Below are 26293 nucleotides of genomic sequence, written 5' to 3' on the forward strand. Positions count from 1 at the left end.
TCACAAAATGTGAGCAAAGGAATGTGTGGATACAGAGCTGAATGCAGGACATGTGAGCTGTTCCACAAGAGAAATGAGATGGCAGTTTCCTGGCAACACAGAGGAACGCTTCCTTAAGACGAGAAAGCTTCCTTTTCCCTCTCTTTTAAGTTAAGAGAAGTGGGCTAATGAAGAGTCTGTATTGAAGCAACATGATTCAACATTCAGCAAACATATACAATGTATGATTTACAAAGAAAGGTGAATTTACGAAAGAAGCTTATCATTTGGGCAGAAGAGATCATACGTAACAGACATGAAAAAAACTCTCTTAAATTGGTTATTTTGGTTGATCTACAGTTGTCTTTAGTGGGAAGCCTGCCTTATGCTCAATTAAACAACACTGGCAGTACCTCAGTAAGGTTTCTAACCACTGAAGGAAGGTAAAAAAGCAGAGAGGAGGAAAACACTAGCTCAGGACCAAGAGAGAATAATGACACAGAAGAAGGAACAGTGAGAGATATTAGAAAAAGAGAGACAAAGGGAAAAAGACTGCTTAGAAACATGCTAGAAGCCAGCAGAGATGAGAAACCAGTACTGAGGTTCTATAATTATTGGCCAAAACTCACAATAACAGTATTTATATATAAATGATGCCACAAGGATTATCTAGGTACCTAGAATTCTACAACTCAATACTATCCTCTTATCCTTTAAATCAAATCCCTTCAAAATTAATTTTCTTTGGTTATGTTTACAGAAACAAAATGGACATGCTACTACAGATGATGGTTCAAATAACAAATTTTCAGTAGTCACATGATTTATCACATTCTACTAAAAGAAGATACATGAGAATTTCATCCCAGTTACTAACTTGGCAGACTGTACTGCTGTAAACATGAAGAACTCTCTAGAGTACTGGTTTGAGGGCCTGGCATGAATAGCTGTTGTGATGCATGGCAAGAATCACCTACGGAGACTTGGCAAAATACGCATGCCAGAGCCCTGGCTCTGGGAAAGGTAGTTTAAACATGACTTCCCTTTTCTACAGTTTTAAGTTTCAGATTCTGAGTATAATCTTTCAAGGATAATTTTTAGTCTCACACTGCCGTGTGGCCGCTATTTTCATCCACAAAGGCCCTCAAAGATTCTGTAGGTATGGCAGAAGTTTAGGAATGTGGAGGAACCAATGAAAATTAAATTCAAGAGGTACCTATTTCTTTTTTCTAAATGAAGAACAAAATTATTCTTGCTGAAGCTTTTCTCATCTTGATATTTTCTGACTACTTTTTACCCAAGTTTTAACACGGTGTGAAGAAACTTAACTCTTATAAATTAGAATTATATTTTAGAGACAATGAAGGTACTTCTTAAACTGGAACAGCTAAAGAGCATTTCTCTTCAATCTTAGCTTTTAAATGTAGCACTGGATCATTCTGCTGTTGCTCCCTTTTTATGTAATTTATAAAATTAAATTATAAAGCCACTAGTATACTAATCATGAATAACAAAGTTTTCATTAAAAAAAATAATTCGTTACTGATAGCTCAAAAAGAAATTTCCATCTGTCATCTATATTTCTAAGTTTTTAGCATCAAAATTGAATCTCCTGCACACTAAGATACAAAACTTGTATCTTTACTCCATTCTAATTATCAAGAGAAAGCACAGAAAGGATAAGAGGAGACTGGGAAAGAGAGGAGATACAAAGACGAGCCCCACCAGCATTGTATACTCCCAAGAGAAACAAACTTTAGGATTCAAAAAACAATTGCTGGCTGTCTGGGAGATGCTCAGGCATCAAACAATAAAGAACAGTCAACAGAGGCAAGCGGCCGAGCACGCTGCTGCGACTGCTACTCTAATCCCCAGAGCTCTAGTAAAAAGGCCAGCTGTTGCCACCTCGCGTAGGGAGTCAGCAGAGCAAATTAACTACGGGAGAGAAAAGCTGCGGATATTGGAAAATTCTAATTTACCAGCCTCTTTAATCTATGCTCTTTTTAACATTAAGGGCATCAAAATTATCATTAAAATAAGCCTGTGCAATGGTAGCCCAAGTAAAAACTTTATGACTGTTTTCATATTTCATTAGTAAATGAGATGTAAATATGAAATATTTGGCTTTGACTGAAGCATATCTTCTCTTCATGTAAAATACAAGAAATATGAAGAAATATACTGAAGCTTATTATAAAACATCTCAACACTCCCCAGACAAGCTCAACAAAAAAGTTCAACTAAGAATAACAGCCATTATGCTCAAGTAAAGGTTCTGTATCTGTTACAGTTGGATCTTAAGTCTCTAAGTACAAACACACCAGACTGAAAAGCTGTGTCTAGATTTTGGGCAACTTAGATGCAACACACCTATGGGGGAATCTGATTGAGTGCACTTAGAGACAGGTCTACAAGTCATATAAGGAAAATTAACTTCCTTCAATGTTTACTGGTGCCGTTCACACTTTAGTGTTCTCCTACCCAGACTTCCCAATTCTGTGAAAGGTTTCACACTGTTTGAAAGTTTAAGCGGCAATGCTTTTGTGCTACAGGAAGCACACAGGATGACCATGACCATGATCGTAACTAGTATGTACATCTTTCTGACCCACTCTATAAGGGACCTGTAAACTATGGAAGTTTCCAAATACACAAGACCGTTTCATAGAATTATACTGTCTAATGCCTTGGGATTTTTTTCTCCCCTCAAAAAAATAGTTCAGCACAGTAAAAAACTTGAGCTCAAATCCTGGCTTTACCACTATGTGGGTGTTTTTAGGACTCTATTTCTTTATTATATATAAATGATAAAAAATGACTGTACCTATGAGAATATGAAAATGCGTTTTAAACACATAACCTAGTATCTGGCATAGGAAATGTATTTAAATATTAATTCATTTTCACAAGCAGAATCAAGTTCTGATACAAAAATGAAAAGGAATTTATTGTAAAATAAGGAGAGGAAAATCTAAATGACTGCTAATACCCCTTTAATTATTGGGAATCAGTGATTCTTTGATTATTTACACAAAGAATGAAAAGTATAACTTAGACTTCAGTGAATAAGAGTTGAAAAAGAAACCTAAGCTCTAAACTCCTTGCAACTGATATCAAAGTCCAAAAACTCACAATAATCTAGTTAACTGTAACTAGTTAATCTAGTTAATATGATACAATATTCATAGAGCAAACAACAAAAGAATCCCATGCTGTACTGATGAAACTCAGTTTAGCAACACTACCAGCAGCTGTTACCAGCGCCCAGACACTCAGTTTCTGGGCTAAAGTGGAGAATAAATTCTGAAAAAAAGTCTACGAGGTTTTAGCAATATTATTTTATATAATGACAATCATAAAATAGATCTTATAAATCGTAAGCAGATTATAGAAAAATTTTGAATTGAGCTATATAACATGCTGATTTTTCCCTCTCCAAAGAAGGCATTTTAAAATTGCAGTCTATTTCAATAAATAGATAGGACACACTATTAAAAATTATGCTGGGAATCCAAATGGATTTTATCTAAATTAATGTTGTACTTAATTATCTATAAAAAAGAAATCCTGAGAAAATATTCCCTACAAAATCAAAAGAATGTCATCAATGTCACAGTGGATACCAGGCAGTTGTGAATATGAGTAGACATTGTAAAAAGGGATTAAGGTGGAAAGATCGGTTATGTATTTTATTAAATTGTCCATGAGGTGACCCAGTCTTTCAATATCTTCAGAGGTGATGTTTTCAAAAGTCTCATTTTCTCTAATTTTCAAATGATCCCTAATCCTGTATCAGGATATATCCTTTTTAATCCTTTTCTCAGACTTAGGAAACAGTTTTAAGAATACCACAAAGAACATAATTTTCCTGAATTATTTACTGTCATTATGCCTCACAAGCCTCAATTGTATTGTGTGTTAGCTACAAATAAGATTTCCCTAAACAATCTCAATCTAACAATCAAACTTTTAAAATTGATAATACTGACATATGACTACCATGTAACCCTCAGATCCCCACCAACTGTCCCATTAACATCCTTCAGAGCAGAAAGATTCAGTTCAGGATCACATACATTGTATTTTGTTTTCCTGTTCTTGGTCTCCCTCAAGCTGGAACAGTTCCTCAGTCTTTCCTTGTCATTCACGATCTTGATACACTTGAGAGATTACAGGCCAACTATTTCGTAGACTGTGCTTTAACTTGGGTTTTTCTGATGCATCTTCATGATTAAATTTAAGTTATACATCTTTGGTAAGAAAATCACAGAAGTGACACTGGGTTCTTCTCACTGAATTCTCTAAGGTATCACATAGTTCTGATCTGACCATTACTGATAATATTATTTTAACCACTTGATTAAGGTGGCTATGACCAGTCTTTTCCAACATACAGTTACTCTTTTTTCCTTACACTGTCCTTCTTTACTTTGATGCCCAAATCGTCCTAGTGTTGGCTAGCAGGAGCCTCTGCACGTTGGCTTCTGTATCTTGTTGACATGTCCCTATCATCCTTCAACTACTTCCTTACTTTCTACATCCTCAAGACGCCCCAGGGTCCTCCTGACTTTTCCCTGTTCTACCGATGGAATCCACTGTGCTTCTAGAGTCTGGGTTCCTTGTATGACTCCTCAACCGATGAGCCTCCTAGGACTAGAAGAGGCAAATTCTTCTTTCATCTTTCTAATTCTAGTTTTGTGGCTTCATTTCAATATTGAACGTGGTACCTCTTCTTAAAATGAAAGAACATCACAGTATTTTTTATGTAATCATCTTAAAGTATCATCAGTTGCTGAACCTCCAAAGTAAAGCGGTGAAATGATTTGAAAATGGGCAAGCTTAAGACTGGCAAAATACATGATGCATCCAACTTGTACCAATTTCTATAATATTTCATCCTGTATTCATTTCAAATTGTAAAAAGCAAAACAAAACAGAGCCCTATCTGCTTCCCTTTCTCTAAATTTCATTAACCAACTTAACATATTCTAATTGAATATGCTATACTAGGAACTTTGATCTGTGTAATACAGTAGTAACCATTAAACTTTGAAAGTTTTCTGGCTGAAAGTATCCATGACCATATTCCCAAGTGTTAGACTGAAGATAAACAGTACGGAAAAGGTACTCTCAAGATTCTTTTTCAACTAATGGACAAAGTCATGTCTCATCTCCTTTAGTGTCACTGATGAGGCTGAGTCACTGGTCAAACACTTGCTTCCAAGGACATTACCTGGTACAGAAACATGATGATAATTATATATTTATATACACACACAAAAGTGGTAAGTCATTTCAAGGGAGTCATATGAGTACTTTTTCAGGAAAAACAGCAGGAAAACATAAGAATTGGCTTAACAGTACACAAATTTGTGTTAGCAATACGCTTTCTTTAAATAATCAAATTGGGAGTGAAAAGTGATGGGGTTACACAAGACTCTATTAAAGGGACTTCCCTGGTGGTCCAGTGGCTAAGACTCCAAGCTCCCAATGCAGGGGGCCTAGATTACACTGGTCAGGTCACTAGATCCCACGCTCCAACTAAAAGTTCGCATGCCCCAACTAAAGAGCCCACGTGCTGCAACTGAGACGCAGCACAGCCAAGTAAATAAATATTTTTTAAAAAGAAGACTATTATAAAACTTGAGAAAAGACACATCATTTTCTAATCACTTAAAAATGCATCTTCAGGTAAAACACATGGAAGTACTTCACTGTCTGATAACTATTTCTTAAGAGATATGAAAGAAATAGATCTGTATACACTGTGAAATTGATACATCTCTTCCTGAACAGTACTAATTCAGCATAAAATTATGAACCAGGAACTTACAAATGTTTTTTGAATCAATTTCCCTAACAAGCCTATAAAAAAAGAACTATTGTATTATCACTCTTTCACAGGAAGTTAAGGCTGTGGGAGATAGCCTGCCTAAGAAGTGGGAGACAGAGGATGAGATGGTTCGACGGCATCACCGACTCAATGGACATGAGTTTGAGCAAACTCCAGGAGATAGTGAAGGACAGGGAAGCCTGGCTCGCTGCAGTCCATGGGGTTGCAAAGAGTCAGAATACCACTGAGCAACTGAACGATGACAACAAAGTACATGGTAGCTCAGATTTAAGTACAGACCTGTGAGTTAGCACAAACTTAACTATACTGCCAAAGTGGCATGAAAAATTGAAAGAAGAGCAACAGGAGATGGAAACAAAAGTTAGAGTGAGGTATGTTTCAAAGAAAGATTACCTAAAGACAAGAAGGAAAAGGCAAGGAGAAAGAAATAAGCTGAGGTAAGCTGGGAGGAGAGAGGAGAGGACAAAACAGTGGAGGAGAACACACTACTCCAGCACAGGGCGGAAGACCGGAAAACTGCCTGGTTTTTCTTGGATGTACGTATCAGCTTAAAAACTGTTTTCAGATTTAAGTAACAGCTTACATATCAGCTTAAAAACTGTTTTCAGATTTAAGTAACTGCTTTCTGTTGAGCATGTGCTATCTTTTGGACATCAGAAAATTCATAGACAGTAAAGCTAAGTATACATTGAAAGGAAAAACTACTGTTTCTTGAAGCTAAAATAAGGGAAACTAAAAAAAAAAATAAAATAAAATAAGGGAAACTTATAAGGTTAATGCAAACAGAAGCAATGACCACTAGTATTTTTATTTAATAATATAAATCTTTCACGGATTTCCTTGGATTCAGAAGTATCTAAGTAAATCTTAACATGAAATCCAAACAGCTTAAAGTGAGGGATTCACTAGCACCCAGGAAAGAACCCCCTGACCCCTATACCCTGAAAACAAAGTGACAAAGTGACGACTAAGGCCCAGCGAGATTGGGGGCTGAGGGTAGGGAGCCATATCGTTCTGGTATATGTGTTAAAGCCAGACCAAGTTTAAGAGGGCATTCACATGAGGGTGTGGTGACCTGCCCAGTAGTGAGGAGAGGATTCGTGGAGGAGCGCAGGCAGGCAGTGCAAAGTGCCAAAGCACAGGCAGACAAAAATGGTATCTCTACAAAAGCATGGTCGGGATTCAGGTGAGGAAGAGTCCTTGTGTAGTTGGATAGGGAGGAGAGACGCCTGGCAGTGTCAGAGCATGAGATCAGTTAAAAGGACTCCCTGAGGAAGGGCATCCTGGCACAGAATGTCACAACTGAGATGAGGCGGAAAGGGTATTAACACAGGGGGAGAACTGTGGTGATGGCCTGGAGTCAGGTGAAGAGAACCTGAGCTGGGTGAGGACATTTGAACAATGAAGGGGACAGTGACAAGTTTAGTTACATGTAAGAGGACTGATCAAAATAAGTAAATATATTAAGGACACTAAGAGCCAGATTTCTCATTATCAGAAAAATGAATTATAAATACGGAAAAGGGGAGATTTCTCTGGGTGGTCCAGTGGTTAAGAATCTGCCTTCCAAGGCAGGAGATGTGGGTTTGTTTCCCAGCTGGGGAACTAAGATCTCATGTGCTGTGGGGCAACTAAGCCTCCATGGCACAACTGCTGAGCCCGCAAGCCAGAGCAAGAGGTCTTGCATGCCCATGTGCCACAACTAAGACCTGATACAGCCAAATAAATAAATATTTTTTAAAATTACAGGAAAAGAGAAAATTAGAATGAGCTCAGTATTTGATTAGGAATACAGCTATAAATATGTGTATATGTGCACATACACAAATATGCACACACATGCATATTTGTTCCCTTGCTCCACTGAGCACTTCTGGGAGCAGTCATATTTCAGTAACAATAAATGTATCTAGTTCCCAGCTCTTGATTTCTAAAGGCTGTGCTGTGCTTAGTCGTTCAGTTGTGTCTGACTCTTTGTGATTTCTAAATATCATTCTACTAAAAAGGGAAGCTGGGTCAGGGAAAATAAAAGATGCATATGGAGTATCTTGTGATATGGAAGGACACTATAAGGACAACAGGTGAAACTTGAATTGAGTCTAAAAATTAGATGTAGTAATTTATCCTTGTTAAAATCTTGATTTTGACGGCTGCTAGGAGAAAATTCTTGTTTCTAAAAAGCACACATTAAAATACTTGGAACTGATGGAACTTTACGACAGCAACTTTCAAACAGTTCAAGGGAAAAGAGCTTTTTGCATACACTTTTCTGTAAGTTTACAATGAAATGGAGAAATAAATGGACATGGGGAAGGTGAAAGGAAAAGGCAGTGAGATGGAGGGCAGGCAGGATTACTTACTGAGGTCTTCAGCCAGTTGAACTCGTTTGCCAGTAAGCAATTTTACCTTCTTCTCACTGTCTTCAGCAAAATCTTCCAATACCTCTTTAACATTTTTCTCTAATCGCCTGACTGTTTAAAGCAAATAAAGAAACACAAGAAGCACCATTTTTACAAACGTACAAGAATGACAAAGTTAACAATATATATGGACAGCAAATTCTTATTTTTCTCTTCATGGTAAATCTGTTCTTAAGTTCAGATTTCTCAGTTATAGGTAGAATCTCTACCTTATATACAGTACTTTATATATTCTCAGAGATAGTCTTAATCTTAAGCCCTAATATTTTTATGGAAGTACAGATTCCCCCAAATCCTAAGTGATGCTTAGCACCCCTTTCATACCAGAGTTTTTGGGTAATAAAGACTCCTGGTATGTTTATTTCCCTATTTCTCAATTATGATTTTATTTTCATTAATATTTTAAAGGCAAATTATTTTTGGTTTTTTTAATAAATCTAATTTTCAGGAAGTATTTTGGCATCCTTCTATTTAAAATGAACATTACTGTTTTTTGATGTCAAATCAGAAAGCGGTGCCTCTGTGGCTTACCTTCAGTGTTTGTAAGTTGCTGTCTTAAAGTATTTGCGGTGATAGCAAGCATACGCTGTATTCGCCAAAACAGGACAACATCATTGCATTCCAACTGAAATATGAGGTGGTTAAGATTACCAGATGCAATTTAAAAATGAAAACCACAATCATGAACCCATACAACTACTAAAGTCAGTACCTACAGCTTATGATTCAATATTCAGATTTACCTAATATACATATTCCTCTTATAGAGAGAACCTAGTGCTTTTTTTCTGTATAGATCTATGAAGTTCTGCATGATTTGGGTTTTATCCGCTGCACAGCTACATAGTTTTGATTTCAATGACAAAGCAAAGTAAACTTGGGAGGTAGAGCATTTCATTACGTTCTATACAAGTAGAAGTCCACAAAATATATCCTTAATTAGCATTTACTTTCAGCTAACAATCACATTATCTTAAATATGTCCTCAGGCTAACCTCTTTTCTTTGAATGTACACTCAAGCCATTTTTGAAATTCACTTGCATATGAAAATAAATTAGTGATATTTTAAAAAAGAAGCTTATCCTCTGGGTGAGGAGTAAAAGAGGGACAGGGATTAAGAAGTACCAACAACTATGTATAAAATAAACAAACTACAAGAATATATTGTACAGCACAGGGAAACATAGCAGTATTTTATAACAACTTTAAATGGAACATAATCTATAAAAATACTGAATCCCTATACTGTATACCTGAAACTAATATAATCTTGTAAAATCAACTATACTTCAAAAAAAAAAAGCTAGCATGCTGCTTCTCAAAAGAGGGAGACATAAAGCTTATTCTATACAGAGAGGTCTTTCCAACAATTGTGTGTTAGCTGCATGCGTGCTCAGTTGCTCAGTTGTCTGACTCTTTGTGGCCCCATGGACTGTAGCCCGCCAAGCTCCTGTCCGTGGATTTTCCAGGCAAGAATACTGGAGTGGGCTGTCATTTCCTCCTCTAGGGGATATTTCCAACGCAGGGATCGAACCCGTGTCTCCTGTGTCTCTTGCACTGTAGGCAGATTCCGTACCACTAAGCCACTGGGGAAGCCACATTCCAACAATTAAAATGATGAAAAAAACTTGTCAATTTTTACATTGTCACATTTAAACAAAAATTTTCTTTTAAGCTGCTAAAAAGAAAAACATTTTATGGATCTCAAATAGGACTGCTGATTAACAGAGCTCTTTCAGTACACTTTGAAAAGCATTTCTGCTTGCATGAAAATGCTCAAATACATTAGTCTACTGCCACCTAGGGGCTACCCTAGGTCCATGGAGTCGTAGAGTCATGTAACTGAACAACTAACACGCACACTGCCACCTAGGGGTTACTCTGTAAAATGTGACATTAAACTGTGCAATTGTCCATTTTAAGAACTTCATACAGTTCTTTAAAGAATTAAAGCAAAATTTTCGTGATATAAAGAAAGAATTATAATATGGAGAAAAAGCATGATAAAAATGTATTACATTATTATTTCCACTATGAAATGGATGATTATGTTATAAATATACACACATACAACATGTGGTGGCTCAGAGAATAAAGCATCTGCCTGCAATGTGGGAGACCCAGGTTCGATCCCTGGGTTGGGAAGACCCCCTGGAGAAGGAAATGGCAGCCCACTCCAGTATTCTTGCCTGGAGAATCCCATGGACAGAGGAGCCTGGCAGGCTACAGTCCACGGGGTTGCAAAGAGTTGGACACGACTGAGCGACTTCACCTCACCTCACCAAGGGGATTATAGGCTTCCCTAATAGCTCAGCTGGTAAAGAAACTGCCTGCAATGTGGGAGACCTGGGTTTGATCCCTGGGTTGGGAAGATCTCCTGGAGAAGGGAAAAGCTACCCACTCCAATACTTTGGCCTGGAGAATTCCATGGACTGTATAGTCCGTGGGGTCACAAAGAGTGGGATACAACTGAGCAACTTTCACTTTCAAGGGGATTATAAATTATTGTTTACTTCTGTATGTTTTACATTTACTTATTCCATTTACTTTCCAAAATGGAAAAGTATATCTTTCTAACATAAAGTTAATCCTCAAAAAAAAGTCTTTCAAAAGTAGCATAGTGCCTATTATACACACACAGTTTTATAAACACTGGAATGATAGCATGTAAAATGCAATTACTACCAAAGTGGCAAGTATCTTTGAAAAAAATATGAGTTAGGCTATTCTTTCTAAATAATGCATACTTTTTTTCTCAGAAGATCAAAAGACTTTAATGCCAAACCTCAAGGCTACTTTTAAGCACTTAAACAACTATCACTAAAAAATATTTCTCCTTGCTTTCGGAAACCTTACCTCAGAATCAACAAAATGCCTCTGGTAATAATAGAAGCCTCTTCGACAAAGGTTACAATGATTTAGAGCTGTTTTTAAGAAATGTCTTCTATAAACTTGGTGCCAAGTATCCTTAATCTAAAATAAAAACAAAGAAAACCAAGGCCAAAAAGTTACTGTATACCCTCCAGGTTGATCAAACACATTTTGAAAAGTCATATACAAAGTTTATTTATAAAAAATTAAAAACAACAGCAATGTTGTTATTCTGTCAACTGTTTATATCCATTAAAAATTTTGTTTCAAGATAAAGATTAGATTACTACTAATCTGACTCCTTAACAGTCTTTGTACTTCAAAATTTGTACTGTTTCTAACAAGCATTATTGTTAATAATCCAGTAGAGTAGACAGGGCGGGGATTATCTTCCCCTAGTTAGAATTGAGGTGTCTGAGGCAAACGAGGTTGTGAGCCTTGACTGAGGTCAGGGCTAGACTAGGAAGCTGGTCTTAGACCATGTCCATCAACCCAACAAGATTTCCTTTCTCATTATTAAATTTCATTGTTACCTCAGCAATATGATCCCCATCGTTTTATTACTATATAGTCTGTCCCAGTGTCCAAGGTTCTCTTACAGCACTGTCTTTTCTTGAGCACGACAACGGTAATGTTGAGTAAGTAAACAAGCGTCACCAACACCATCTGGCGGTTGGGAAGGGGGCTGAGTTTATACCACTTGTTAGAGGCAGCATTACTAGCTAATGGAGTAGAAATGTACCAGAAGTCACATCTCTTGACATCTAGCCCATCTAGATTACAGTACTTTGTTCAGTGAACATAGTTTCTCTTGGGGAAAAAACTGGTGTTTTCTTACTCACAGAAATTAATTAAGATATATAGCCAATCCACATCCCAAGAGATGGACAAAGTCCCTCCTACTGTATTAACCATTTATAAAGTTCAAAAGTACCCAACCAAACACAATTTATTGTTAGTGAGAGCTAGGACTAATGTGGATAAATTACATCTATATTCAACTAATAAGTGCATGTAATCACTAGCTTTAACTTCATTTTCAATTTATAAACAATGAGATATATAACAGCTTTATCTGTTTCTTTTCATCAGTTTTCTTTTCTTGTTCTGATCTCTGGCTAATTTTTTAAATAAGTATACTCTTTTCTCAAGTGCAGAAACACAAATAGCAAATACTTTTAAAAAGAATTTATGTGTGGCTTTGAAATTTCTAATGATTATTTTACCCACTAGAATTACTTTTCTAAATGGAATTCACTTAAGCTAATATTAAAATGAAGTTGATCCTTTACACCCTAACTAGGGAATATAGATCCAGAAACACAATTGCTTCTTAAAGACTTTCTCCAAATAAGCATCATGAAAGTAAGCAAATAAGTACTACTCTAAACTATAATTATATAGCGTCATATTTATTTTAAAAAAGGAAAAAGAGATAGAACTCAAAGACATTATCCAGTTTACTCATACACATCAAGTATGATTAAGATACATCTGACTGAAAAAACATACATATAAATGAACTATATTCAAGCAAAAATTTTATTTTGTAATCTGACCCAGTGTAATGTGGTGTAGAGATCTGAATGTGTTTTATCCCCTTTTGCCAGAACTAACTGCTAAATTTGCCCAGATACTTCCCTTTTCTAGGTCTCAGGTTCCCCATTTACAAACTAAAGCATTACACTTAAAAAAATAATACTGAGAATAAAATTTCAAATTTTTTCCACGCTCAAAATCACTGAATTCTTTTTGTCAGCAAAAGTACCCATGATCAAAATCAAATTAAGTACTTAAGTATCTAGGTAATATATTAGAAGTAATAACATTTTACTACAAGAAACAAAGACTTAGGAAGCAAACTCATGCTTTTCAGCAACGTTTATTACCAAGCTTGGGTCTACTTCTACTCCCCGTGATTCAAGGTTCTTTCGGACTGTCGTTATCTCATCACTCGCAAGGTAAGCTGGGTGCTCCTCATTACACTTCAGCATCTTCTCCAGTTCATTCTTGGTTTCATTGTGAACACACTTTGAATAAAAGAGGACTGTGTTTATTAGATAGTTCATGACTTGGCATAATTATAAAAACAGAGTCCCAATTTTAATAAATATATTACTTTGGCATGAAAGGTGACACACGCTCAATCATAACAAACAAGGAAGACCAGAACAGCATGGCTTGTGAATGCAAAACAACCTGGACATATGAAGGGCCACAGGGGGAAGGGGATTAGCCCTATTCACTGTATTTTACTTTGGCTGAAATGTTTTACTGTCCAAATTACAGACCCAGACACCTTACTATGCACTTCGTTTCTTGACCTTAGGGTTGAGTTCAATCTAGGAAAAAGTACCCTGTATACATGGGAAGAGATAATGTTCTATGAATGCCTTATATCTAAGAACTGGACGACTATAAGGCCCTGTGCCTGTTGACATAGTCTTTTTCTCATAAATTAAATATGAAAGTCATAGTTTTTTAAGTCTTTTCATTAAAAATCATTATTAGACTGCTTCTGTGAGGTATCTATCATTCTTAAATTCACTTCAAGTCTCTTCTAAACAATTATATTGCTTATAATCTCTTCACCAAATGAGGAAAACACACACACTAGTGATAACTTTGAAAGCAAAACTAGTGTATGGTGTCAAAGTAACTTTATATTTTCAGTTTTCCATTCTTTCCAAATTGCATGGTACAGGAAACTAGCTTCAAATTCACTGAATTACACGAAACAAGTTACTGCCATAGCATCTTGCCCATAAGAACAACACTTAAACACAAAGAAATGGTTTGTAAATGAAACTATTAAATACTATTCTCTGAAAACATGACACATTAAAAGACATTTAATAAAGAGAAATTTCACTGTTTTCTTAAACTTCTGCTATCTGGTCTGAGAGAGGAAGGAAATCTCTAATTATGACATCCTCCCACTCTTCCTGTCCTGTTTCACTTCCACTTGTCCACCTGTCCCCATCACACTGGGTGTCCAGACCACTACTCTCCTGTCTATCCTGACCAAGATTTCCATTAGTTTAGCTCAATGTGAGAATGCTTCAAAGGAATGGATTCCCCCCCACTCTCCCGCAGATTAAGTAAAAGTAACAATATAAAAGCAAAAAATAATTTTCAGAACATGGATTTCTCCTCTTCAACACAGGACAAACTTAAGTTTCTTTTCCTAAGTCCTGCCAATTCAAAAAGAAATGAAACTGTTACACAGCTATCTAAATTTGCAGTATGAGACTTTAGGAATATTCTCAATCTCTTCTAGAATCTGTTTCTCACTAAAACATCCAGGTATGAAGCCTAGACCAGTGGTTTTCAACTGGGAGTGGGAGGGTTAGAGAGATTAGAGGAGAACTTAATTCAGTGATTCTGACATGAAGCTTTGTTTTGAAAGAGAAAACAAAACATACCTATACAAACACCTCCCCTGTGATTCTCCTGTCACTCCCCTCTCCAAAGTATGGCCTCCATTCATCTATGGATCTTATGCACGCTGCCCTGAAACCCTAGAAAAAAGTTTCCTCTACAGATCCTTGCTTTGACCTTAAAACTACTGGGTTGGCCAAAAGGTTTGTTCAGGTTTTTCCTGTTGTTGTTTTTTTATGGAAAAACCTGAACGAACTTTTTGGTCAATCTAGTAATTCCCCTGCTTCTCTTTAAGGGATTCCTTTTAAGTTCAAGTTCCTGAGAAAGTAACATACAACCGGAACCATTCCTCTCTGAGAATGTTTGGCTTAAGCATATTTACAACTAGTTGCTGAAGTAAGTTCTGCCATCATTGGTTGTTCTAGACCTAATTAAGCCTAACTAAGCCTTACTCCTTGGAAGAAAAGTTATGACCAACCTAGATAGCATACTGAAAAGCAGAGACATTACTTTGCCAACTAAGGTCCATCTAGTCAAGGCTATGGTTTTTCCTGTGGTCATGTATGGATGTGAGAGTTGGACTGTGAAGAAGGCTGAGCGCCGAAGAATTGATGCTTTTGAACTTTGGTGTTGGAGAAGACTCTTGAGAGTCCCTTGGACTGCAAGGAGATCCAACCAGTCCATTCTGAAGAAGATCAGCCCTGGGGTTTCTTTGGAAGGAATGATGCTGAAGCTGAAACTCCAGTACTTTGGCCACCTCATGTGAAGAGTTGACTCATTGGAAAAGACTCTGATGCTGGGAGGGATTGGGGGCAGGAGGAGAAGGGGACAACAGAGGATGCGATGGCTGGATGGCATCACTGACTCGATGGACGTGAGTCTGGGTGAACTCCGGTAGTTGGTGATGGACAGGGAGGCCTGGCGTGCTCCGATTCATGGGGTCGCAAAGAGTAGGACACGACTGAGCAACTGAACTGAACCGAAGCCTTAAGGGTCAGACACCACTTTCCTTGGAGTTTATCTGCCTTACACCAGTTCTTTCTAATCAATGTCTCTTCCTGTCTCAAAGTCAGAAATCTCTGATGGATATCCTTGAAATTCTTTTTTGAAAGACTGCCTCCCCGCAGCCCATCTGGAGAGCAGAGGTAACTAACTGATGTACTCTGAACACAGGCAAGTGAGTGAGTGAGTGAGTGAAGTTGCTCAGTTGTGTCTGACTCTTTGTGACCCCATGGACTGTAGCCAGCCCGGCTCCTCCATCCATGGGATATTCCAGGCAAGTATACTGGAGTGGGTTGCCATTTCCTTCTCCAGGGGAACACAGGCCAGATCCAACCGTAATTCTGTCAACTTCATCAGGTTCTATTCAGTCTCTTCATGACTCATTTTCCCAAAAAAATCAAATTAGAAAAAGACAGGAGGAAGACTGTCTTTTCACTATTTTAAGACAACTGGGACTCAAGATAGTCAGCTTATGAAACAAGAAATGTGTAAACCAGAAAAAATAATAGGGTGCTGATCATATAATTAATATATATAATTCTTTTTAAAATGAAAACAAAAAGAAAAAAATATGTGATATATCATTTGGTAACTTTTTATTCTCTTTATCTGCTCTTTCAGTATTTCCACATTTGATGGTCTCATTTTGCTAATAATATGGATTCAAGAAAGGAAGAAAGGAAATGAATTGTACGCCACCTTTTCTTATCCATTACTTTCTTCATCTATGTATTTTGATTCTCTATTCTATTTACAATCTTTATTTAAGGAATTGACATAAGAAAGAGATAGTGGTGTAAGATTCAATGCTAATAGGAAAAGAAACCATAACAAGGAAGGAATAAAAATGGGTAGAGGGAGGATTTTAATGACTACACATTTTCCTATTTATTCACTTATAAAGTTACTTATATTTGCCTTACCATTTTGTTAAAGTGCTCATTAAATGTTTATAAAATGAATGAATTATATAATTCTACTTCCTGTCTGAATTTTTATACTTATTTTGTGAACACAGGAGCAAAAATGCAAAAGAATAAAATAACTTGAATAGACAACAGAAAATTTCAGTGATAACAGAATAAAAAGTTATATCTTTTATTCTAATCACATTTATTCTACATCCTCTGAAATCTTTATCATTTTTTTCTTCTGTTTAAACTTGAGTCTTTACTTTACCTCAAACACCTCAAATGAACAAAATAATCAATCACTCTTTTTAGCTACCTCACTTTTCAAAAAACTTTCTTTTGTAGTTTATTGTTTATTCTAAAGATTTATTATATTTTAGAAAGGCTGATATAAAATATTTGAAATTATTAAGTTTGGTCTAGAGGCATTCAGAGATTATATTTTAATGCCTGAATTAAAATGCTAAAGATTTGTTTGTTTTTACCTGTTCTTGAGTTCGATTCTTCCAGTATAACCACCTCTTTTTCCAATCTGGACCTACCATATTTTCAATTGCATTTTCAGCTAGAAAAATTAAAATAAAAATTTATCACTTACCAGGCACATAAAATGTAACTATCTTGCTTTCTTAACTACTTCAAAACACTGTGTCAATATAGTCAGTTGAAATAAAGAAAAAAATTATATGATTGATATGGAAGCTAAAGAATTTAATTTTATATGTTTAGAATCTATGAAAACTATAATTGCTTAAGAAGTTTCCATAAGTATAGTAGCAAATACTAAAGTAGTCTGAATTACAGCTTTTTAGAATATAATTACACATAAACATGTGTCCACTTTAACATTTTAGTAGTTACAAGCAGCTGACTGAAAAACTGCACAAATAATATTCAACTAGAGTAGTACTGACAAAGATCTTGAGATGTTAATATTTTTTTAACCAATGTTCACTCAAGTTAGATGACTTTCCACTGAGAATACTAAGAATTTAATAATCCACATTCCTACTTACTATCCTTGAGACGAGCCTGAAGAGCCTCTTCCATAAAATAAATAGCTGCATCCCATTGCTGTTTATCAGATATGGATCGATCTTCTAAAGCATTGTGTTGAATAACCCTCTGAAATAACAAAGAAAAACAACTACTTTGATTTATGTCTTGTCATCTTAGTAACTTTTTTCTAACCAACAGCTCAGCAAATATCCAAACTAAGAGATGTATCTACAATAATGTAAAAGTATGTCCCTCCCATGCAAATGCAGAGGGTCCCATTATCTGCCTGCGTCAGCATCCTGTATACTTCAAGCTACACCCTAGAATTCTGGTACTCAGGAGCTAATGGTTCAGATCGTATCTACTGCTTCTTTTTGCCGTATGACCTACGTGTTAGCATTTTCAAAAAAAAAAAAAAAAAGGAAAAGAAGAAGAAAAGCAATAAACATTATCTCACTGTTAATAGCAGTCGAAAATGTAATGGAAGGAGGCTTAAAAGGGCTACACAATCTTAAGTAAATGTGAGCTACTTATAAAAACTTGGCTTTCAAATCTTATACTTTTTAAATTAATGAATGAATGAAAATGGCACCATTCTCTCAGAAAACCAATCTTATTAAGATGCTTAACAAGAATGAATATGGCTTTCAAATATGAAGACAAACATTTCTTAAAAACAAAAACACCTTATAATTAGGATTAGCCCACAGTGAGATATGCATTTCCAGAAAACAGAGCAATCTTACCAACAGTTCCTCTCATAACTGAGTAGAACTAGTGCTTAATGAAGGTTTGACTATGGTGATGAGAACATTCTACATAACAAAAGATTTATCAGGTGATGAAGGTCAGGAGCCAGGCCTTTCTTTATAACTAAGAGTGGGAGTGTGTATCCCAGCTTTGCCAGTGACAATAATAGATATGCTTAAGAATGAAATAAAATGTTTACAAAATACACAGCCGAGCTTCTGGTACCATGTGAGCATCCAACACATTATGATTTTAGGAGTCTTAACATTTTGACTCAGTTCCACTGAAAACCAATGCATCTAATTCCTTTTGTTATCACTGAGGGTAAAATGAGAAGCAGCTATCTATAGCTCAGGCCCATGCAAATTTTGTGGAAGTTTATAGAAACCTGTTTACTGCAAGGTTTGATTTTTTTTTCTGAAATGATAGCCAAGGAAGAAATAGCAGAGGGTGATTTTAGAAGGGCAGAGAAATGTCAAAAGGCCGACTGCATTCTATAAATCTAGTTCTTCCCTTCATTATTTCCAGTATTTTCAGAACCTAATTTAAAACCATATAAAAATAGTCTCCTATAAAAGAATATCAATTTGAGAAATCATACAAAAACATGCGACTGGCACCCTAATACACAAATGACATACCAAGCTGTCCTCTGCAAAATCATTCCACTTGTGACGTTTAATACTTTCTTCCTTAACAGCCTCTTTGAGTTTATCAAATATGTCATCATGTTCTTTTCCTTTTGGTTCTGTCATGAAGCGGGAAAATTCTTCTTGTAGGGTCTCCCAAGCTACCTAGAATGATTTAAAAGAAAAAAGCTGTATTTATATTCATACTTTCATTTAATATATAACAGGAAAAATAAACACATGAATGTAAGCCAGGTAGCTGTGATAAATCAGTCTATCAGAAAATACATTATGAAATCACATTTTTAAAAAAAGATAGCAAATATAAACTCGGCCCTAAAGACCTTTTACTAATAGCTGGTGGGATAGATTTGGCCTACCAATACGTTTTGCTACAACACATATATGGCCTCCTAAATTTTAAAAAATTAGTAACCAACATTTAAAAACTGAGAGACTTCATATAAAATCTGTTCCCAGTCTCACTTGAACTGTCTAGCAACACGGGCCCACGTTCTACACACCTCTGCCCACTGGAGCAGAGAAAGCACGCAGCCCCCATCAGCCACCAGACTCAGTTCACTTACTTATTTATTTCACTCTCTACAACATCTGAGTTTGCCTGCCTCTTTCATACCGTAAAAAGTTTTAAACTTCTTAATGATTTAGTCTTTTTCACATCTTTGTCCTTATGCAAATATATGAAGCAATGTGTCAACACTTTCAAACATAGGTGAGTACTATTGAGTTTTGTACTATTGCTAACTCCCAATGACCTGAACAGTGAAACGAGAGCACAGTGTCAAAAGCAATTAAGAACTAAACCTATTTAGGACTGTGTGGGCTAGTTACTGTTGTACTTAATATTCTGCCCTCTTCATTTTAAACATGAAGAAAGGATGGCATAAAGAAGGTGACTGTCCAAGAATACAGAGTGAGGTATTAAAATCTGTTTCCTGACCTTCAGCAGGTTCACATCCTTCTACCACACCTAGGTGTGAAGGGAGAAAGTAGCAAAAGAGAGAGTCACTTGCCATTTTTATGACTGCTTCCACTGCTTGAACCTTAGGATATGAAAATACTCTATCATGGGACATGGCCCACGTCAGGGCCAGTTGTGAGAAGAGGTGGCAGCAGCTCTCTAATTACTTTAGGGGGAAATGTGTTGAGACCAGGGGTCAGGAACACCTGAAGGCAGAATGGCTGCAAGAGTTCTTAGAAAAAGAGACTTGAGGAAATTGAGCAGAGATGAAGAAGCAAAGACTGGCAGGATAGGAGAGGGTAAAATACACTTGAATAAGTGGACACTGACATTTTGTTTCTACTAAGTATGAAAAACAAAATTATTTTTAACATGGATTCTAATTTTCACACAGAGGCAGAGAACACACTGACTCTGATCTACAACAATCACTCTTCAGATAACGTGCGTGGTAAGATCAATTTGGATGATAATGGTCATCATTATAAAGCAGTTGGCATTTACTGAGTGGTTACCATGGACCATACACTGTCTACGTATTCTATATATGTTAACTCATGACTCCTTATAACAATGTTTTATGTAGGCCAGGTTTTCACCCTTATTTTAGAGATGAGAAAACAGAAACATTACTAAGCAAATAGCCCGAAAGTGCTAGAACCAAGGTACACAGGTATCAGAAATGCATTCTCTAAGAGGAAAGTGTAACTTTCTTATATTCCTAGTCTAACCTTTTGGCAGGGTCTTAACTAAGGAAACTATTTAATTAAAATTGAATCCTGCAGAAAACAAAGTTAAACCCTTTCTTTATGGCATATCTAACCACAGAAGAAGTTAAAAATATTTCACACCCAAGCAAATTTTGCTGGTTTTGTTAAATGCCACCTTTGGAAGGAGAACCAATACCCTCACACCAACACCATAGCAATTAGCAAATTTTTTAATAGTGGTAACTGATAGCAGCATTAAGGTTAATCCCAACACAGAGATCAGGAATAAAGAATAAAAGGAGCTTAAGAAGCAAAGGAACCATAGAGGCTGTGATGGGAATAAATCATAAAAGTCACAGCTCCTACTCTCTTCAGATAATGCTTCTTACCCATTTAATTAAATTATATCCTAACCTCGACTGCTTTATTAGGAAGCTGCTTATCAGTCCACTGTTTAAGCTTGATATCCACTGTCGTATTAAAAGTCCCAGAATTCATGGTCTGTGCAGCTGGAAGATAGATGTTTTCAATCACATGAGTTGATACTCTTTCCCACAAAGACTGCTGAAGGATTTCTTCCCTGAAATTAAAAAAAAAAAGTTCCAAGAACACCAAATTCAAACATAATATCAAGTTTTTATAAAGAGCTTCACTGAAGTATCGTTAAAGTTATCATTGACTTACAGTAAGTTGCATGTATTTAAAGTTCTGACATACATACATGTCTGTGCATCACAGTAATCGAGATAATCAACACAGTCATCATTTGCAAAAGTTGTAATCACTAGATTCACTTTCTGTCACTACAGATTGTATTTTCCATAGCTTAATGTAAATGCAATCATATATCATATACTCTTATTTTGTCTGTCTTCTTGCATCAGCATAATTATTTTGAGATTTATCCATTACATTGCGTATATTAGTATTTCATTTCCTTTTTTGCTGAGTAATAGATGGTTGGATGGCATCACTGACTCGATGGACATGGGTTTGGGTGGACTGCGAGAGTTGGTGATGGACAGGGAGGCCTGGCGTGCTGCGGTTCATGGGGTCGCAAAGAGTCAGACACGACTGAGCGACTGAACTGAACTGAATATTCCATTACATGAATCTGTTTACTTATTCACCTTCTGATGAACATTTGGGTTGTTACTAGTTGTTGGCTATCACAAATACAAGTTTGTGTATGACACAGACTATTATTCCTCTTGGACAAATAGCTAGGAGTGGAATGTCTGGATCATACAGTAATTATATATTTAACTTTATAAGATACTGTCAAACCGTTTTCCAAATTGACTGAACCACTTTACATTCCCAGGAGAGGGGTATAAAAGTTCTAGATCCTCTACATCTTGCCAACATTTGGTATTATTAGTCATTTTCATTTTGTCATTGTAATAGGTGTACAGTGGTATCTCAGTATGGTTTTAATTTGCATTTCCCTAATGACTTGAACGGTTCTATGAAGACCTACAAGACCTTTTAGAACTAACACCCCAAAAAGATGTCCTTTTCATTATAGGGGACTGGAATGCAGAAGTAGGAAGTCAAGAAACACCTGGAGTAACAGGTAAATTTGGCCTTCGAGTACGGAATGAAGCAGGGCAAAGGTTAATAGAGTTTTGCCAAGAAAATGCACTGGTCATAGCAAACACCCTCTTCCAACAACACAGGAGAAGACTCTACACATGGATATCACCAGATGGTCAACACCGAAATCAGACTGATTATATTCTTTGCAGCCAAAGATGGAGAAGCTCTATACAGTCAGCAAAAACAAGACCAGGAGCTGACTGTGGCTCAGATCATGAACTCCTTATTGCCAAATTCAGACTTAGATTGAAGAAAGTAGGGAAAACTACTAGACCAATACAGGTATGACCTAAATCAAATCCCTTATGATTACACAGTGGAAGTGAGAAATAGATTTAAGGGCCTAGATCTGATAGATAGAATGCCTGATGAACTATGGACTGAGGTTCATGACATTGTACAGGAGACAGGGATCAAGACAATCCCCGTGGAAAAGAAATGCAAAAAAGCAAAATGGCTGTCTGGGGAGGCCTTACAAATAGCTGTGAAAAGAAGAGAAGCGAAAAGCAAAGTAGAAAAGGAAAGATATAAGCATCTGAATGCAGAGTTCCAAAGAATAGCAAGAAGAGATAAGAAAGCCTTCCTCAGCGATCAATGCAAAGAAATAGAGGAAAACAACAGAATGGGAAAGACTAGAGATCTCTTCAAGAAAATTTAAGAGATACCAAGGGAACATTTCATGCAAAGATGGGCTCAATAAAGGACAGAAATGGTAGGGACCTAACAGAAGCAGAAGATATTAACAAGAGGTGGCAAGAATACACAGAAGAACTGTACAAAAAAGATCTTCATGACCCAGATAATCACGATGGTGTGATCATTCACTTAGAGCCAGACATCCTGGAATGTGAAGTCAAGTGGGCCTTAGAAAGCATCACTATGAACAAAGGTAGTGGAGGTGATGGAATTCCAGTTGAGCTATTTCAAATCCTGAAAGATGATGCTGTGAAAGTGCTGCACTCAATATGCCAGCACATTTGGAAAACTCAGCAGCGGCCAAAGGACTGGAAAAGGTCCGTTTTCATTCCAATCCCAAAGAAAGGTAATGCCAAAGAATGCTCAAACTACTGCACAATTGCACTCATCTCACATGCTAGTAAAGTAATGCTCAAAATTCTCCAAGCCAGGCTTCAGCAATACATGAACCGTGAACTTCCAGATGTTCAAGCTGGCTTTATAAAGGCAGAGGAACCAGAGATCAAATTGCCAACATCTGCTGGATCATGGAAAAAGCGAGAGAGTTCCAGAAAAACATCTATTTCTGCTTTACTGACTATACCAAAGCCTTTGACTGCGTGGACCACAATAAACTGTGGAAAATTCTGAAAGAGATGGGAATACCAGACCACCTGATCTGCCTCTTGAGAAATCTGTATGCAGGTCAGGAAGCAACAGTTAGAAATGGACATGGAACAACAGACTGGTTCCAAATAGGAAAAGGAGTACATTAAGGCTGTATATGGTCACCCTCCTTATTTAACTTCTATGCAGAGTACATCATGAGAAACACTGGGCTGGGAGAAGCACAAGCTGGAATCAAGATTGCCGGGAGAAATATCAATAACCTCAGATATGCAGATGACACCACCCTTATGGCAGAAAATGAAGAGGAACTAAAAAGCCTCTTGATGAAAGTGAAAGAAGAGAGTGAAAAAGTTGGCTTAAAGCTCAACATTCAGAAAACGAAGATCATGGCATCTGGTCCCATCACTTCATGGGAAATAGATGGGGAAACAGTGGCAGACTTTATTTTTCTGGGCTCCAAAATCACTGCAGATGGTGACTGCAGCCATGAAATTAAAAGACACTTACTCCTTGGAAGAAAAGTTATGATCAACCTAGATAGCATATTCAAAAGCAGAGACATTACTTTGCCAACAAAGGTCCGTCTAGTCAAGGCTATGGTTTTTCCAATGGTCATGTATGGATGTGAGAGTTGGACTGTGAAGAAGGCTGAGCACCGAAGAATTGATGCTTTTGAACTGTGGTGTTGGAGAGACTCTTGAGAGTCCCTTGGGCTGCAAGGAGATCCAACCAGTCCATTCTGAAGATCAGCCCTGGGATTTCTTTGGAAGGAATGATGCTAAAGCTGAAACTCCAGTACTTTGGCCACCTCATGCGAAGAGTTGACTCACTGGAAAAGACTCTGATGCTGGGAGGGATTGGGGGCAGGAGGAGAAGGGGACGACAGAGGATGAGATGGCTGGATGGCATGACTGATTCGATGGACATGAGTCTGAGTGAACTCTGGGAGTTGGTGGTGGACATGGAGGCCTGGCGTGCTGCGGTTCATGGAGTCGCAAAAAGTCGGACATGATTGAGCGACTGAAATGAACTGAGTGACTAGTAATTCTGAGTATCTTTTTATGTACTCATTTACCTAATATTAATACACACTTTATATGTGTTGACTGTGGAGTCCAAAACTGTACACTTCTTGGTACAATTTTAATAATTTATCAGCACAGAGCACAGAGATGTTATGGTATATTGCTAAGTAAAATTGCTCAACATTTCAAGATAATATAAAGGATGAATAATCAAGTTGAAAATTGTATCTTAAAAGACATCTTAGAACACAGTTCTCTAAATAGAAAAAAGAAAATTATTTTAATCAAGAAAAAATTTGTAATCTCTAGAAAATATTTATTCAGATTCGCCAAAATTAATCTCTACTGTAAAGTAGTGCTACAACATACAAAAACACCCTGCTTATCGAATGATCAGTTTTAAAAGTAATCTCACCTTTTAGGATACAGTTACAAAGCTCAGGGTAACAGAAACACCCTCTTCTGTCCAAAAGCCAAACTGTACTTTTTTTGGTTGAGAAGAGTCAACACTTCCTACTGTGCAAGTTGACTCATATTCACTCAACATTTTGTGTAACATTAAGTCTATTGGGTCAATGAGTTTAGCTGCTGGTTTTCCTTTGCTAATTTTCAGGTCTTTTTTCCATTACGACCAGAAAACAAAAGTATGCAAGGGAGGCCCAAACAGGTGATGATGAAAAGGTATATACACATCCAGTTGTAAAATAAGTCACAGGGATATAATATACAGCATGGAGAATATGACCAATAATAATGTAATAACTTTGCATAGGGACAGATGGTTACTAGACTTACAGTGATTGTTCCATTATGTATGCAAATGTCAAATCACTATGTGGTACACTGAAACTAACATAATACTGTATGTCTACTATATTTCAATAAAAGCAGAAGGGAGGAAGGGAGGGAGAAAGGAGACAGAGAGAAAGTGTGAGGAGAGGATGCACACTGAGGGTCAGAAGGATAAAGTCCATTTAGTCATGGCGATAATGACAGATAACAGGAGAATTTTAGGAGCAAGATGGAAGAAAAGAAGCTTACCAGGGTCATCTATTCAGGCAACTTTAAACACAAACTCAAGACTTCTGAAAGATGAACAAAAAATCAGCAGTCAGCCTCTGACCACGAAGGCCTTTCGCTGCTCCTGCTGCAGTCTGTGACAAGACTCTACAACCCATACACCTTTTCAAGGAGATTGTAACAAAATTCCAGACCATCAAATTCTGACAAAACTTAGGTAACTTTTTGCAAAGGACCCTCAATGATTATCTTCAAATTCTGCTGCTTGAAGCTCATTAGCTTAACGTGCTTCAGTGTCAGGAAGAGGAAGCTACATTCTCCCAATCCCACAACCTCTCTTCCAAATCATTAGTCCTCAGCTTACATTGGCCAATTCCCCAGTGAATGTTCTAGGTAACTGTAGGCTTCTTCTCTACTCTAAGTTTTGCAATCATACAGGGATTCGATTCAGTTAGTTCAGTCGCTCAGTTGTGTCCAACCCTTTGCGACCCCATGTACCACTAAAACACAAAATACAGTTACCATTATAGTTCTATTTATTACCCTCTTCATCTCCCAAACTTTGCCTATATATTCTTTCCTTTAATGAAAATTTTTTTTCTTTCTTCTTTTAAAGCATAGGACTTACTCCATAAAATAATTTAAAATCAATACAGAAAAAGAAGTCCTCCATAATTTCTCTTTCACTGAAAGTAAAAGTGTTAGTCACTCAATCGTGTTTGCCTCTTTGTGACCTCATGGACTGCAGCCCATCAGGCCCTGCTGTCCATGGAGTTCTCCAGGCAAGAATACTGGAGTGGGTTGCCATGCTCTCCTCCAGGGGATCTTCCCAACCCAGGGATCAAACCTTGGTCT

The 26293-nt window shown here is 37.0% G+C and overlaps 1 protein-coding gene across 7 annotated transcripts in view; it reads right to left on the reverse strand.

Moving 5' to 3' along the window:
- Window positions 1–26293, reverse strand: part of OPA1 (OPA1 mitochondrial dynamin like GTPase) — an 86494-nt gene that overhangs the window by 20099 nt on the left and 40102 nt on the right. For all 7 annotated transcript variants that reach the window (XM_006059760.4, XM_044943477.2, XM_044943471.2 and 4 more), the window contains 8 exons: window positions 20904–21069; window positions 18810–18962; window positions 17436–17544; window positions 16905–16984; window positions 13015–13155; window positions 11111–11227; window positions 8785–8878; window positions 8194–8304 (listed from right to left, as the gene is read on the reverse strand). In XM_006059760.4, coding sequence (XP_006059822.2) covers window positions 8194–8304; window positions 8785–8878; window positions 11111–11227; window positions 13015–13155; window positions 16905–16984; window positions 17436–17544; window positions 18810–18962; window positions 20904–21069 — 971 coding nt within the window. The remainder of the gene's footprint in view (window positions 1–8193; window positions 8305–8784; window positions 8879–11110; window positions 11228–13014; window positions 13156–16904; window positions 16985–17435; window positions 17545–18809; window positions 18963–20903; window positions 21070–26293) is intronic.

This window comes from Bubalus bubalis, chromosome 1 (assembly GCF_019923935.1).
Source record: "Bubalus bubalis isolate 160015118507 breed Murrah chromosome 1, NDDB_SH_1, whole genome shotgun sequence".
Taxonomy (NCBI): Eukaryota; Metazoa; Chordata; class Mammalia; order Artiodactyla; family Bovidae; genus Bubalus; species Bubalus bubalis.